This window comes from Crocodylus siamensis, chromosome 1 (genome assembly GCF_052110815.1).
Source record: "Crocodylus siamensis isolate JL-2025a chromosome 1, ASM5211081v1, whole genome shotgun sequence".
NCBI classification, from domain to species: domain Eukaryota; kingdom Metazoa; phylum Chordata; order Crocodylia; family Crocodylidae; genus Crocodylus; species Crocodylus siamensis.
This window is the reverse complement of record NC_143395.1, coordinates 204257616-204274539: the sequence shown is the minus strand read 5'-3', so window position 1 is coordinate 204274539 and position 16924 is coordinate 204257616. Positions and strand designations below refer to the sequence as shown.

The window sequence follows — 16924 nt, the reverse complement described above, 5'->3', positions numbered from 1 at the left end:
GGGTATGGTTACATGTTAAAATTAGCATGTGCTAACTGTAAGGAATGTTAGGTGATATTAAAGTTAGCACATGCTGTGAGCAGCTGCATATTAAGGGTTAATGCCCACTCTAAGGGCACAGCTCAGATCTGCCACTAGAGAGCTGGTGAGCAGGGCTGTGGCTAGGAGCTGCCCCACTTGCTGTCTCTCTAGAGGAAACACAGCAGAGGCAGGCAATTATTTTGGGCAGAGGGCCACTTACTGAGTTTCAGCAAGCCATCAAGGGCCGCATGACAGGCAGCCCAGGGCAGATTAATTAATTTTCTACATTTTTTAGTGGCCCTGCAGGCTGGCTAGAATGGCCTGGCGGGCTGCATCTGCATTTTGCCCACCCCTGAGATACAGACTCCAGAATGTTGCCCCTTCCAGCCCAGATTGGCCCACACTGCCCCTGCTGGTCCCCACCGCCCAGATTTGGCTCCTGATGGCATGGATCTGGTCCACACTGCCCCCACCAGCCCAAATCATGCTTGTACTGCCCCTGCTGGCCCTGGCCAACCCAGATTGGGCCCCCACTGGCCTGGATCGGACCCCTGCTGCCCCCACCAATACAGCTCCCCAGCAACTCCCCGTGTGCCCCCAGATCAAGTCCGTGCTTCCCCTACTATGCCCCACAGCTGCTCAGCACTTCCCCACCCCCCCGTCATCCATGTCTACTTCCCCCCTCACCCTTTGCTTCCCTCCTGCTTTTCCTCTTTCCTTTTTTCATGCCCTTAATCTGTGGACACTCTTGTCTCAAGAGCACTTAACACTTTTGACAGGTAACGTGTAATAATGTAATGTAATGATATTACACAGGTAATGTGTAATAATACCCTTCCTGTTGCACCATACATTCTGTGAGGCAGCCAACTTGTATATGAATGTGTCATTGAAGAGTATATGATAATCCCTATGCAGTCTGAGCCACTGTCCCTTCTGAGGCACTCAGGGACAGATAGGAGTGCCACAGCATCTCCACCCTATTGATTTTCTGCTGATCCCTTTTTAGAGTATGCACTGTGGATCTGAACATGACAGAAACTCTCAGGTAAGTTCCCAGTGGGAGCTGCTCACTGATGGAGATGAAGGAGCCCTGTGAATGTCTAAAATGTAGATTTGGCTCTGTGCTGCTCAGCTTCGCTATCTGGTTTGGTTTTAGTTCTCCTGGAAACCTGTAATGAAGATGCCCATCTGCTGGAGGAGCCAGGCCCTCTGAGTTCAGCTATTAGCTTGCATACACAAAACCCACAAATGTTTCTTTAAGAAGGCACAAGACATCTGTTTTCCTCTTATTTCGTAATACTGAAGTGGAATACAATTCTAGTTCCAACCCAACTAAACATGAGTTATGGAAGCCCTCCCTGGATTAGCAAACTGATTACAACCCTGCTTGCAGGACTAAATGCTTCATTATGCTATTGCCAGCAGTACATAGGGAGCAGTTCTTGGAGTGAAGATTTCTTTTATTAGGGTATAGGACTTTTGGAGGCAGCCAAAGGAAAATCCCAATCCAAGGTCTGTGCCCTGCAGATCTTACAGAGGATGTGTCCACTGGAGCCACTGGGAATTTTGTCTGGAAGCCAGATCCAGCCCCAAACCCTGAGCCACGTTCAAACCTCAGGTCCCATGCTGGACTTTGTGACACAGTGAAACTGTGAGGTGAACCAAAAGTGCAATGCAGCTAAAAGAATTGATTTCAGCACCTGTCCATAGGGATTAGACAGCAGTGTGAAGAAAGGGAAATTAACATATCAAAAAAGGAGGAAAAATATGAGATGGTTTCAGCTACAAAAGGAAGATTTCTTGTATGGCTTTATTTTGTATGTGTGTGGAAAAATAACTTTCCTATGACACAGATGGCTTCTGAGTGGAACAGAACCTCTAATCTGTCCCCTGGAGCCCTTTCTGATGCTATTTTTCCACAGCACTAATTTAACCATAAGAGGCATTTTAACGAAACAGAAGCACTCGGAATTGATTTGGAGCTGGCAGCATAGAGCAGTGTAGCACATGATTGCACAACACAACAAAAGACAAACTGGTTTATTTTACTGAAGTTCATGTCCTCTAAGCCAGCATATTGCAGGTGTCATTTCCACAATGCTGTGGCCATGCATGTGTTTATTGGAAGGGATCTCTGTCAGACAGGAAATCACCACTTCTAGATAGTTACCAGGCCCTTAACTAGCTTATTTATTTGTAGCTTCTATGGGGAGCATAACTACAGGGAAGTGCTAAGGGGCAGTGGCCATTTCTAGCAGTGAGCTGAGCAGCAGCACCAGCAGCTGTGTCACCAGGCTCTGAGACGAAGAGAGTCAGCCCTTCTGCTTGTCTTTTTTCCCTGCTTTCAGGCAGGATGGACACAGAGTCCATGATTCACGTTCAGAGAATATCCACATCTGGTGTCCTAATTTACAACAATCATGTACATCTCACACTCTCTTCAGCTTCAGCCAGCAGGCCATGCAGAGGAGCAAAGGGAGGTGAGACTTTTCACCTTTTCCTGGTAGTAAGGAACTGTAGTCTCCTGGCCTCCTAAGGGGATAGCTCCCTGCCAGCTGCCTCTTCGGTCACCTTCTGCATGCCAAACTCTCAGAGGTGCTAAGCAGCTCTGGCTTCCACAGACAGATGAATCAGTACTTCATAAATTGTCACCGTATCTGAACTCCAACAGGCAAAAAAATGATACTAAACACCAAGGGGCATTCTGTTCTTTTCTAGACACCTTGGCATCCCAATTTGGTTACCTACATGGAATTTGGGATATGCAAATCCCCCTAGAAACACATATGCATAGGTTGGCATGCTATTGTGTACATACCACTCTACACACCTAGACAGCTATGGATCTGCCCAGACTGGCCATGAGCTCTGGAAACAGAATGAGGGAAAAAGTCTATTTGCCTTTTCCCCCAAGGTGCTCGGGACTGGGGCACTCACCTGGGATGTTGGAGGCTCTGGACCTGTCAGCCAGGGGAAATTGAACGTGAGTCTCTCTGACTTTCTAGCACAGTACCATGCCACAGGTCAGCCATTATCCACGTATTCTCCGGCCCCGGCCCTCTGGGTAGCCGCAAAGGAAAGGTATGTGGGAGAGATCTGGAACTAGGAGGGATGTAGAAAGACGGGGGGTCAGAGGTGGCTGCTGGTCTGGGAAGAAGGGGCCTGGCTTCTTCCTCTGCCCTTTTCCCTGGTCAGGCAGAAGCTTCTATCCATTTTCTCAATGGCTATGTTCATGGCCCAGCTTCAAAAGAAACACTGGAGAAGGAAGCAAATGACGGTTCATCTGTTGTAGTTAGTGCTGTGCTGTGCTTTGAAGAAAAAATGTTCTGGTTTAATCCCTCCTTTGGGTGAGGGGAAGCTGGACTTTAGCTTCCCAGGTGAGTGTTGTGGTTAGAGTGCTATGTTGGAATGTGTGAGCAGGACAGGATTCAACAATACTAGGTAGTGAGGCCCCGGTTCTTGCTGTACATTCCCAGGAACTGTCCAGTTCCATCTTCTCTTAGTCTGTCTCCAGTGGAAACAAGTCTGAATAAAACTAGAGTCTTTTCTGACCCTTGGCCCAAAAGTCAAACCAACTTTTCTATACAGTTTGAAATATTTAACTTCAGTTTTCCTCTGCGAAGACCCTTTCCTTTTTGGGTTGCAAAAAGGAAAGGTCTTAGAATTGGACAGAGAGGCTATTTTTGCAAGATATCCAGTTTAGCTTTTGTCACACCCCTGAGGTTTCAGTGGATCAGACAAGCATCCAGTCAGGTTAAACCAGAATTAATGTATATAGATGCCCTACTTTCCCCGCAAGGATATGAGTAGCTCCCACTTCACTGAATTACTCATATCTTATGAGGACCTAAAGATAGATGCTATCACTGCTAATGGCAGACTGCAAACTGGGGAGAAGGAAATTCAGAAATAAAAGGGTGTTAACTTTTTACCTTCATTGGATAACAATTAGGGTACCAGGAACTATCACTGGAAGAATATAAAATGAAATTAACCTCCATTTCCTTTTACATTATATTGAGGATCTGGTAGCAACTATTTAGTTGTATAACATTTCCTAGATATTTTTTGTGGGGGGAAAGGAGGAGATAAGCCATAATGTCGCCATTTTTGCAGCATATTTTTAGAAATTTGGCTAGGGAAAAATCTCTGGGGTAAATACATTCATTTTCTTTGTTCTGTAAACTTCCGTTCAGAGTTTGCTAAGTTATGAATTCTTCAATATCACCCTTTCCTTTCTGTCCCTCGCATTCCTCAGGAAAACAGCAGCAGCATGCTAAAAAGATCATAGAAACCAGGCATCCTAATGATCCAGTTAACGCTGCTACCAAAATGGAACTGGGCACAACAGCAGCAGGCATTGCATTAGGAATCTCTCAGAGCTGTTGTAGCAATGGGTGTCAGGACAGAGCTGGCTGGGGTCCCCCAGCCAACCCCCCCAATTTCTCCCTCTGAGTTCCTCCCACAGGATAGGATCTCCCTTAGCTCCTATGTGGCAGAGAGGGTTATAGCCTGGGGAGGCAGGGAAGTGAGGGAGCAGTGGGCCAAGTATGGTGTGAACTGGGGTCCCAAAGCAGGGACATTGCCAGGGATGTTGCCACAGGGCTCAAAGTTTGATAGGCAAGTTGAAATAGTTTAGTGGCCCTGTGTACAATAAGTATATTTCCTGTCCTGCAGACGTTCTTGTTTAGTAGTCACTGGAAAGCATATCATTGGAATGGCCCATGTGTGTCATTGGACACATTCACACCCCTGCTGAATGGAGACAGAGCACATATTGCATGCAGGAAAGTGGGCACTGAAATAACTGTTATCTAATTGTGCTTAATGAGCTATTCCTGAATTTCTTGCTGCTATAGATGAAAGCAGCTAAGACGCCCTTGGGTGACATGCTCTGAGCACTGAAGCAGCTGTTTCTTTTCTACAGAATTGTCTCAACAAACAGCAACTGCTGACTGCCATTCGCCAAATGCAGCAGTTCTTGAAGGGTCAGGAAACACGGTTCGCAGAGGGAGTGCGCATGGTGAAAAACCGTCTGACGGCACTGCAGAACTCCGTGACCAAAGCTGCTCCAGACCTACCATCCGGTAAGAATAACCATTGGTCTCACAGGAACTGGAGCAGCTGCCTGGCATCTGTTCTCAGTTTACATGAGTATTGCCTGTCTGCTTCCATGCTGTGACAGGGAGTTAGGGACAGGGCTTGCATGGTGGCCTGGGGCTTATACACACAGCATAAAACAAGAACCCTGCCCCAAGAAACTTACAACATGAGGTGTTCAGTGTGTAGGATGTTTTTCCTGCTTAAGCATCATTAACCAGACAGGAATGTATAAGAGGGAAACCCGAAGCCAATAGCTCAGTTTTAGAGCTTATAATGAGGGCAGTGTATCTGCATCATTCATCTATCATGGCCAAAGGTCAGGTCACACCTAGCAGTCCAGTGGGCTAGTATTGATAAGGCACACTGGTTTCTGTAGCTAGTGGTACACAAGGGATTTCATAGATCTCATAAATGCTAGGATCAGAAGGGACCTCAACAGATCATCAAGTCCGCCCCCCTGCCTGGACAGGAAAGAGCGCTGGGATCAGATGACCCCAGCCAGATGCCTATCCAGCCTTCTCTTAAAACCCCCCCAAGGTAGGGGAGAGCACCACCTCCCTTGGAAGCCCATTCCAAATTTTGGTCACCCTCACCGTGAAGAAGTTCTTCCTGATATCTAGCTTAACTCTGCTCTCTGTCAGTTTGTGACCATTGTTCCTTGTAACCCCAAGAGGCGCCCTGATGAACAGAGCATCTCCGATTTCTTGCTGTGTCCCCCTAATGAATTTGTAGAAGGCCACAAGATCACCTCTCAGCCTTCTCTTGTGGAGGTTGACAGGGTCCAGATCCCTCAGTCTTTCCTCTTAGGGCTTGTCCTGTAAGCCCCTAACCATATGAGTGGCCCTCCTCTGGACCCTCTCGAGTCTATCAACATCCTTCTTGAGGTACGGCAGCCAAAACTGGATGCAGTACTCCAAATGCAGTCTGACCAATGCCACATAGAGGGGCAGTATCACCTCCTTGGATCTATTTGTCATGCATCTGCTGATGCATAATAAAGTGCAGTTAGCTTTGCTGATGGTTTTGTCACACTGACGACTCATGTTCATCTTGGAGTCCACTATGGCTCTGAGATACCTTCCTGGTTCTGTGCTGCTGAGAGGGTCACTTCCCAGCCAGTAGGTATGCTGGATATTTCTGCACTCCGGGTGCAGCACTCTGCACTTGTCCTTGTTGTACTGCAGGGGTTTATCTCCCATCTGGCTGCCTTTGACTCTCCATTTTGAATGATCAGGAACCCAGTGACAGCTGAGTTAAGTGGGAACAGCTTTCAGCATGAGACTGCAGGTTTGAACCACACCCCTGGGGCTGTGCCCACATACATGTCTTAACTATTCTGGCATGGTGCTCCAAGCTATTTGTAAAAGCCTCTTTCCCATTTCTCAGGCAATGGCCGGCTTTAACTCCATATACAGTCACTTTCACATTTACACAGGGCACCAGGCAGTCTTACAGTCTGCCCTGAGTTCCACGCTACCAGCACTTACAGTGTTACCAGTACCCAGGTGGAATAAAGCTGGCTTAGATGTTTCTGTGCATGCTCTAATCACACCTCTGATTGCAGTGTAGACACTGAAACACATGTCCCATCAAGTCTTTTAAACATTGTACTCATTGTTTCCTTGTCTGCTGAAAGGAGGGTCATTTCTTTATTGACTTCCAAATTTTCCAGCCTTTCCTCTTCATCACTAACACATCTTGTTATTGTTTAGCACAGAAGATGTATAGAAGGCATTCACTGCCTTGCCTTATTTTGACTTGAGAGCGTTTTATGGCCAGCCAATGAGATCCAATGTCTGGAAGCTGAAACCTCAGAAATTCAAGCTGGAAATAACATGTATTTTTTAAAAGAGAGCAGTATTGGAACAATTGGAACATTTACCTAGGGACCCAGTGGAGTCTCCATCATGTGAAGCCCTGAAATGATGAATGGGCATCTATCTAAAAATACACACTGGGTACAACTATATGTGCAATTAAGGCAAATAAACAGTTCGCAGCGGAGTCAACTGCTGCCAAGTGCAGCATCTACATGTGCACCCAGGACCACAGCACTTTGAGCCAGGTCCCCTCTGGCCTTAGAATTTAGGGATCCCCTTGAAATTTCTTTGCACAGATGCAAATAGGTCCCCAAGGAGCTAGCGTGTATGCAACTAGGCCCTTAGTGCCCACTAAAGACTGATTACACTTCCTAAGGATGCATTGTCAAGTGTGGTTTTGAGTTAGAAGACTTGGGTTCCTTCCCTGATCCTGCCTCCTGCCCATCAGTGTGGTCTTCAGATATTTATCTTCTTTATATCTCTTTGCTTCCACTGCACAATGGGAGACAACGGCCACCTGTGCAAAGCATGTTGAAATTCCTAGATGGCAAACACTACATAAGTGTAATTAATTATTGCTCTCCAACAAGCTAAACCGCATTCTGCTAGGTATGTCGTACTAACTGGTAGATGATGACATATTAACAGAGAAAGAACTGATTCACAGTTTGAGTCTAGTTCCAGCTTACAGTAAATGGTTCACTGAAAACCTAGTTTTTTTCTTCAGTGTCCTACCCAAACACTTTCTTTTACGGGAGTTAATTTTCTTTTCAATACACTAACTGTGCCAGCAGCAAGGTGGCCATTATTGAAAATGTTTTTAGAGTTTATTTAGTTTTAAAAATATTTAAATTTCTCGAATATTTATGCGTCTAGGCTGAACAGGACAGACAATGTTTTCTGGCTGAGAGGGTTTGTTTGTCTGCTTGCCTTTTTATTTTTAAATGTATCCCCTTTTAACTTGCTGCCTTGCCATGCTACCTTCAGGATCCTTATAGCACAGCTGTTAGGAGCGCTGTCATTTAGAATCCATATCCGGTGCCAGCAACGATAGTGTTATTAGTCCTACAAATGTAATGTACAACCTTACACATTCCCGTGTGCTAGGAGATTTTGCTTGTTGTATAACTTATGTGCATACCTCCTCCACCTCCCCCTGCCTCCTGGGGAGCGCAAGGGATAGCTGGCCAGTAACTGGAGAATGGATCTCTGTAACTAGAGTGGAGAGGAAATCCCTTATGACAGGCATTGCAACTCTGTGTTCTGCGGTGTGATGAGAGGATGAGAGAAGCACTGACTTTGATGCCAACGTGGCTGTGCTGCTAAAAGGAGCCAGAAAGAGAAGCCATGAGTTGAACAAAATAAATCTGAGATGAAGCCTTCAGGCTGTTCTTTGCTGGACAGCTGCTTATAGCCAAGGGTGAGCTCCCAAAGCTGTAAAAAGTTGTAAATAGTTCCCTGACAGTGAACAACCTGCAAACAGTATAACCCTTTTTGAGGTCTTTATGAATTACAGTGCATAAGTGCTACCCGCACCCATCTAGTATGCATACTGTACCAGTGACCCTTGGCCGAGTCTTCTCTGGGAATGGCAATCATCTCATAACAAAGCTATCATTCCCCATTTCACAGCACCTCTCCGCAGGCACTCCCATGTCAGCAGAGATGCTGCAATGCTGTGGAAAAGCACTGTACATTCCCTCATTACAGAAAGGTCACACTGTAGCTTTTGCATCAAGGGTCTCTATGTATCTCCATGAGAAATTTGTACAGCTCATGTAAGGGTGAGATGTGATCATTTCCATGTCAGGCTAGAAAGTTCTAGGAAACTTCTTTCAGGACCCAGCTGGCTGAGCTCCATCATGCTGTTATGGTAGGTGCTGGTGCTCACAGGCTTCCAAGTTTTTTTGCTTAGCAAGTGAGCAGCTGCTCAGTTTTGGAAAGACGTGCTGTTTCAGTCTGCAGATTTCCAGGAAGAGGAAGCCATACAAATAGCAGGAGAGATTGATTTCTGTTTTGGTCTCTGGTTGGCATTTGGAATCAGTTCTTGAAGCAGAGTTTCTCCCTAAAAACCTAGTGTTAGGCTGGGATTCATGGAAGAAGAGATTGTCCTGCATGCTGTTTAACCACCATTATTCCTGGGCTGGCGTACATGCACAAATTAAACAAACTAGGGCATACCCAGTCTCTGCCTCATTGATGTCTTCTCCACTGAGAGCAGTGTGCCACTCTGTTTTCAAATATATACTTGAGGTGCAGTACAAAACAGACTCTCAGACATCCCTGCCACACTCTCCCAGTCTAATACACCACAGCTTCAGAGGCAGGTGAACTCCAGAACACCTGACTGAGATTTGCAGGGTAAACAGAGAAACCCTTAACCACAGAGCCAGAATAGATTAACTCTGCTAAATTCCTCACCATGTCAGATAAGTTTGGCTCAGATTTAAAGTCATACCCAGAAAAGTGAGCATGGAGAGCCCCAGCAGGGTGAGCAAAGCTTCCAGCAGCCTTAGGGAATATCGGACACATCAGGGAATTGTGGCATGCAAACAGAATCTCAGATGGTGGACCAGAGTTATGCTATTCCAAACAATGAGGTCTAGCAAGAATCCTTGCAAGTCACTAGGTACAGAAACAAGTCCTTGCAAGCTCAGAGATATTTTAACCCTGGTCCCATGTGATCTCAGAAACGAAGAAGTTGAGACACATCTAAGGACTATTATTTATTTAACCAAGCAAAGGAGCCCTTCTTGCACGTGGAGTTCAACCCTGGCCTTGGAGCAAAGTAGGAACAGCCATGCTTGTTAGAACTAATCCAAGCTCTTTCACCATTATTTATTATTCAAGCTTTTGCAAAATCAGTGTTCTGCAGTCAGGGACCCTGGTAAGAAGCAGCTGGTACTGTGTCTTTGTTGACATAGTAACAACTGGCAAAGACTGATAAGGTTACTGAGGACCAGTGTTCAATCTGGTGCAGAGGTCAAGCTTGTAACTTCAGTACCACAGCCCAGCCCATCTAGCCAAGAGTCAGAGTAAAGATGGTGAAGCCCTGCAGACATCTCTGCTGCACTCCACGGATGGACTATCCCAGTGGATGGGTACCAGCACCAGCCTTCTTCAACAGCTAGTGGCTATAGGGAACCACAGAGTGCTCCAACAACCAGTGAGTTACAGCAGGCCAAGGGTTCTGGGCAGAGGAATAGACTGCAAGATTCAGCATCGGCACAAGCCCACAGTGAACTAGGGTCAAGGAAGCAAAGTACTGCCAGAACTGCATGCAGGAGAGTGAGGGGAAGCCATTCCAACCTGCTGATGGCCAGCCACTCCAGATGGCTATGCTGGTCAGGTGGATGGATAGAGCATCACCATGAACCCATCACAGATGCTAAGGGAACACAACTGTACCACTGTGATGTGTCTGACCAGGGCTCCCTGGGGTGGGCCTGGGGTGGAGTCCAGCTCTGATGAAGCAGAGGGAGCTCGTTGTCCAAGGGAAGATGGTGCTGACCCTGTGCATGTTCTTCCAGCACTAGAGGCCATTAGTTTTTATTTTCTTTCCAGTGTGTTTTCTATCAGACATGAATTCTAATCTTTTAAGGGACCCAATCCAGACCTCACAGAAAGTAAGAATATAATAGATGCCACACTGGGTCAGACCACAGGCCCATCAAGCACAGGCACTGTGTTTTACAGTGGCACTGAATGGATGCTAAAGAAAAGAGTATTTAGGCAGGTTCTATTTAGACTGATCTCTCCCCTGCTCCTTCCCGCTTACATCTTCCAGCATTGATAGGATGACAAAATCCTAATTTGGAGGTTGCAGCCTTAGTTGTCATGTGTAAAACCAAATGATAGATTTATTGAATCCTCTTTTGAACCTGGTTAAATTATCATCCTCTACAACATGCTGTGGCAATGACTTCCACAAGTTAATTACATGTTGTGTGGAACCTCCCCCCTCCTTCCTTTTCTTTGAATCTGCTTTCTAATAACTTCATTGTATGTCCCATACTGCTAGTATTGTGAGAAATGATTCATAATGAATCCCTACCTACTTTCTCTGCACCATTCATAATTTAAAGCCATCTATTATATCCACCTTCAGTCATGTTTTCTCAAAGACTTCACATGCCCCTGATTATCTTTGTTGCCCTTCTCTGTTCCTTTTCTAGCTCTGTTAAAACTTTCTGAAAGTGGGGGAGACCAGAACTGCATGCATTATTCAAGTCGGTGACATAATAATACTTTCTGTCCTGTTTTCAATTCCTTTCTTGATATTCTCAGCAGTCTACTTGCCTTTCAGACTACTGCTAAGCACTGAGCCAGTTTTCTGAGAAAAGATGTATCATAACTCTTTCTCTTTCTTTCAAGTCTCTTTCTTGAGTAGTAACAGAGAATGCAAAGTCCATCATCCCTTATCTCACATTAACTTCACTATGCGCTAAATCAAGCCTAACACCCCAGATGTTACCCCTCCTTTTTCTTCATTCTTGCATGGGAATATGTGAAATGAATATTACTAACAAGCCAGAGCTCTCTCTGGGAAAGAGCACTTAGCCCATCATCCCCACTTTATCAGTTTCTTTTCAAGAACTTGTAAGACAAAATTATCTTGTGAGATTACAGTCCTTAAATAATACACATCCATCATGAACACTACCTCCAGAGCAGCCTCCTTCAGCCTCCATACTCACACTCACCTTGATGCCTTTTCCACAGAGTTCTCCACTAAAGGAATGAAGGAAGGAAAAGCCTCTAGACACCCTGGCTGATTCCTATGTCTAGCTAGGCTGAGAGCTGCCCATCCTAGGAGATACCTGAGCTCCCACTGCACATGGCTGACAGGGTACGAGCAGGAAAGTCCCCTCTCCTTACTCTAGAGCAGTCTGCCCCTGACTCCTGGAGACAGTATCTTTGCCTCAGCAGCCTATTGTCCTCCTGGCCATGGAGTTGTTGGGAAGCAAGGGCAAAGTCCACATAGGCCTGAAGCACCTGACTGCTGTAGGGGAATCTGTGACCCTGCATTAAGCACCTGAGCTCCCTACACTGAACATGAGCAAAGTGAAGTGCCTAGGAGCGGGATTCATTTTTCAATGGATCAGGGGGCCCCAAAACTGTATCTTGCAGGGGACCCCAAAAAATTGTGGGCTGGCCCTGCTTGAAGTGGCACTTAAGTGGGACTTTTGATTGGAGTCCTCAGTCCCTGGGAGAGAGCTGTTCTCAGCACCTGGGTGGCAAGTGGAAGAAGTTGGTAGAGAAGCTCCTAAGAGAACAGGGATGTCAGTGGTTGGTGTGTCACTGGTTGACCATGGGGAAGGGCAGTGTTAGTATAGGGAAGAATTGGTGTGTAAAGGATGAACTGAGGCCTGAGACAGCCTGTTCATCAACTGAGGAGGGAAAGGGGAAAGGGAAAAGCAAAGCGGGGGTGGAGGGGGGGGAAGAGGCGTGAAGCAGACTGGAGGAAAAGAAACACAGGGCCCCCAGCTGTAGCAGCCCAAGCTCATACTGCTGCAGCAGGAGTGTAGAGAGCCAGGGCAGGTAAAATAGTACACCCCATCACCTTCTTTCCCCCTCTCTCCCCTCTCCAATGGTTGTCATAAACTCACATCCTGCTCTCTTGGCACTGAAGAAGTTCAATGGGGAGCACTGGAGGAAAAGTGTAAGGAAAGGGAAAGAGGAGGGTGAGCTGGAAAAGGAATTTTCCCAGAGTTTCCTAGGTCAATGTTAAGCTGATGAAAGACAGAGAATAGCAAGAAACAGAAAGGACAGAAGGGCGCAGATTGAAGACCAGCTCCCCATTGCAACTCATAGCACTTTGCAGGAAGCACTATGAGTTGCAATGATCTCCTGGAACAAACAGAAGTTCAATGTTGTGTCTGGGAGTTGGGGAATCCAGCTGCTTGCTGTGAGCCTGCAGCCCAATCTCTGTAGCAACACCACACCCTGTCCCAGCCTGATACTGTTTTTAGAAAGGGAGGAGGGGAAAGGGAGTGGAGACAGCTTGTTTTGGGAGTTCCCCATCCAGTGCTGGAGGGTGGGGTGGGTGGATTGGAGCACCACCCCTTCCACCTGAGGAGGACTCCAATACATCTGCCCCACCTTCCTGCACCAGCTGACAAAAACCCAGACCAAACTCCCTTTTCCCTCTTCCCTTCTGAAAACAGTGACAGGCTAGGAGCTTCGCAGACACAAGTTTTGAAGCATGTTCATCTGAAACCTCATGCAGTGAGGGTTCAGATTTTTGTGGGATTGGGCCCTTTTAAAGCAGTCTGAAGCCATGTACTTCTATTTGGTCATGGTTGTAGACTGTGACCAAACAGCTTTCTGGCTATCTGGAGCCAGATCAGGCAAAAATTGTCACTTCCATCTGTGCCTTAAGCGCTAAGCCAGCAGTGTCTGAAGGAGGATGAGGAGAGAGGGGAGTAATGGAAGACATGATCACCCTGCCTCTTCTCCTTGTCCCCATCTCTTTCCCCTCCATTCTCTCCCCCCTCCCCCTTGCTCATAGATTTGCCCTGGTTTAACTAACCTGTGAACACTTCTCTTCAGCTGGGATAAGCTAACCCTGTACAGACAGGTTTGAACCCTCCAACATGTCCAAACACAGGTCCACCCACTCTGTTGAACAGCCTTAAACTCACCCCTTCAGTAAAGCAGTGTCCCTTTTGTACAAAAGTATTGGGGGGGATGAGAAAGAGAGTGTGGGAGAGAGTAGATTTCACGTGCACACTCACACTCACAGAGTAAACAAGTGCACACATACGAGCAGGGCAGTTAGACATGAGAGGGGAAAAAACAGGATATGTGAAGCAGGGAATAGAGGGCAGGAAGTTTGGCCAGAGCTAGGGCATGGGGGAGGGATATTGGGAGGGGAGGTCAAACACTTGACATGTGCTCTCAGGCTGTATACACCTATACACTTCCTGGGGAGCGTTGCTTCATAGCTTGCCGCAAAGCCTCTGCTGGAAAGTCTGGGGCCTGGCTCTAGAAATCCTCCTGGCACTCCTCAGAAAGGGACAGCCTAGCCTTCTGGCATTCCAGCAGGCTTTTACAATGGCTCCTTGATTAATGCTGCTGCAGCCCTTTAGATTTAAAACAGTATTGAGAAAAAGTAAAAAATTATGGTTATTACATTGCTTTGTAGAGTGGGAAGTCACATAGTAGCACAACACAGCACCACCACTCCTGCTTCCGCCAGGTGGGCAGGGGGCACCTCACCATGGTGGCGCAGGGCTCCCGGTGCTGGCACCAAGGCTCCCTGCCCTGCTCTGCCCTGCTATGCTGGGTTCTGCCCGCTGGGCCATGCAGGCCCCCAGTGAGAGGGCAGCAGGGTGGGTAGCCTTGAGCCACAGTGAGCAGCCCGCATCCACTCCTGCCCCATCCACAAAAGCAGGGGGCATGTGCCTGCCCACCTCTCCTACCCTGGGTGTGCACACAGTGGTAGGGAGCTGTCTCCCCGCCACCCCCTGGACAAAGCTACCCATGATTCCATTCCACTCCCTGCCCAGGTCCCAAGCCACAGGCTCCATGCACCCCCTCCCCGCTGGGCAGTGCCCTCGGCCCAGCCCTAACCAACTCCTTCCCTCCCTCACTATGGGGGCCTGAATCCTCCCCCCCGACTTATCTGCAGGGAGCTGCGCTCCATGCTGCCTGACTGCCACGTGCATGTGTGCATGCACACATGCACATGGCACCCTCTGCCTGATCACCCTCCTCCCACTCCCGCCAGCCCCTTGCATCTCTGCTGGTTTGAAAAGGGAAACCTGCCATTTTCTGCAATTTTTGCCTTCAAATGATAAAATTCAGTTTTTACTGCAGTGAATGGAAAACCCAGATCCCTGCTAATCAGCTTCGAGTAGCAGCAGGGTTCACAGGACATGTTCACAGGGTTCACAGGAAGTTCACAGGACACTCTCATTCCATACCCCAAGTACCATAATGATCAGTGCCTGCACGATCATGCTGTACCTTTTCTGCTTCAGGGTATCTATCATTCGCATTCAAGGAGGTCTCATACCTGACTTGCCTACTGAGGCCAGCAGCCCCCACCAGGCCTCCCCTCACACTTCCTATCCTCTGCTTTGCTACTGACACCACAACAATGCCCCTTTCATTCCCCTCAGCGACAGACTACTCCGTGCCTTCTTCTCTGCTGTTCTTCTGAGAACATCTTCCCAAATTCTCTTGCCTCCCTCAGTCACTGCCGCAAAAAATGATCACCTAAAATCTTCTAACACCAGTCAGCGTGATCGGTCATTTTAAAGGTTAACTATACCAGCCTGCAAAGTTCTTCTAAGTGGTTTTGCTTGCTGCTGCAGGGCCTGGACTTCTTGTAGAAAGACACACAGGATGGACTGTACGTCTCCATAGCACTTTTACCTAGGCCACTGGACTACAGATCCTCTCTGTGCCCATCACTGCTAATATCATAGTACATTATGGCAGAGGCTATAACTGCACAGTGACAAACTTGTTTCCATAAGCTCAGTGCCTTGTTCATTGTACAGGCAGGCGACTCGTGGAGACTGAACCATATATGTATGGACATCCATAAGTCTGGCACTTGACCTAAATAACAATTTTTAACATCATTTGTCTTCATGAAAGATCTAATATCTATTGGAGTTAGTGGTAGCAAGGATTGTACTCACACTCAGCCCTCAAAGAGCCTTTTAGGACTTATATAAAGAGAAATTACATCAATCAACAGGATGTTGCACAAAACAGATGGAAGAGTATCTTGTTCTGTCTTGTCACCTTCTCTACTATGAATTGACCAATTTTACCACTAGCACAAATGGGTTTCAGTGGCAATTTACAGCATCAGGGATTGTGGCTTAGAGAGCATAGCAACTTGGCAGCTTATATGACTGCACAATCAGACTGCAACAGTTAGCTCCCTCCTTAATGCCTACTATCAAGCCCTTCAGGCAGGTCATGGCTTTTCAGAGCTGAGACAAGATGACATAAATTTGGGTATTGCAGTCATACCTCTGGGGATTGTTCAGTATCCTGGTACCACAGAGCTGGGTTTCTGTGACACTTTGGGCACATCTATACGTCACCGTAGCAACTTGCTACATCGCTGTATGATGCGCTGTGGTAACGTGATCCCATGAGTCTACAGGTGACCAGCAGCTACTTTGCTGTAGCAGCACACTCCCCTGTTTTAGCACTCTGCTATGGCAAAGTAGTGGCTAAAACTAACTGTGCACTGTGGTCACGGTATAATCCAGGCAGTTATTGCACTGTGCTTTAGTACTTCCAAAAGGAATAATGTTGCTGTGGGGCAATATGTAGACACCCCCTTTTCTCTTTTTTTCCTGCCTGACTAACCTTTCAGGTGCTAAGATAATTCTGTCAGAAAGCAGCTCAACAGCTTTGAGCCAAAGTACTGAGCAGCTGCTTTTTCTGCTGATGACTAAGCATACTTTACTGCCTCAACCCCTTAACTTTCTGCAGATGGTGTTATAGTCCTTGAGAAGTGTCAATATTTTACTTTCATTTCTTGTTTTCAGCCAGAAGCAGATACTGGAAGGCATGATTGTAAGCAAATGGGCTCACAAAGCGGATGCTTAATCTGTGCATTTCTCATCTGTTGTTTATTGCCATACCTGATACCATGCAGTAGAGTTTGGGACAGAGTCTAATGTCCTTGGAAACTATTAAATTATTCTCCCTCCATAACTATGCCACAGGAGCCACTCACATACACTGGTCTTGTTCACCATGAGTAAAGGCAGTGGCATTGGCTGCTCTTTGGGAAATTCCCTTTTGCATGAGTCCACATCAGCCTCTGGGTCTTTCCCTATTTAAACATGAGAAGTATTGAACAAGTTGACAAGCACCACACCGTACTCAGGTTTGTCACAGCAGCTCTGTTGGCCTTTAATGAGGCATCTTGCCTTACTAAACCAGAAACCAGGCCACAGCTTTCCATATTCTTTCAGGCTCGAGAAATAGGAGGAGGAAGT

At 46.9% G+C, this 16924-nt stretch overlaps 1 protein-coding gene across 2 annotated transcripts in view; it reads left to right on the top strand.

The window, feature by feature from the left end:
* Positions 1-16924, top strand: part of FBLN7 (fibulin 7) — a 61332-nt gene that overhangs the window by 12973 nt on the left and 31435 nt on the right. For both annotated transcript variants that reach the window (XM_090053075.1, XM_090053064.1), the window contains exon 2: positions 4952-5111. In XM_090053075.1, coding sequence (XP_089909201.1) covers positions 4952-5111 — 160 coding nt within the window. The remainder of the gene's footprint in view (positions 1-4951; positions 5112-16924) is intronic.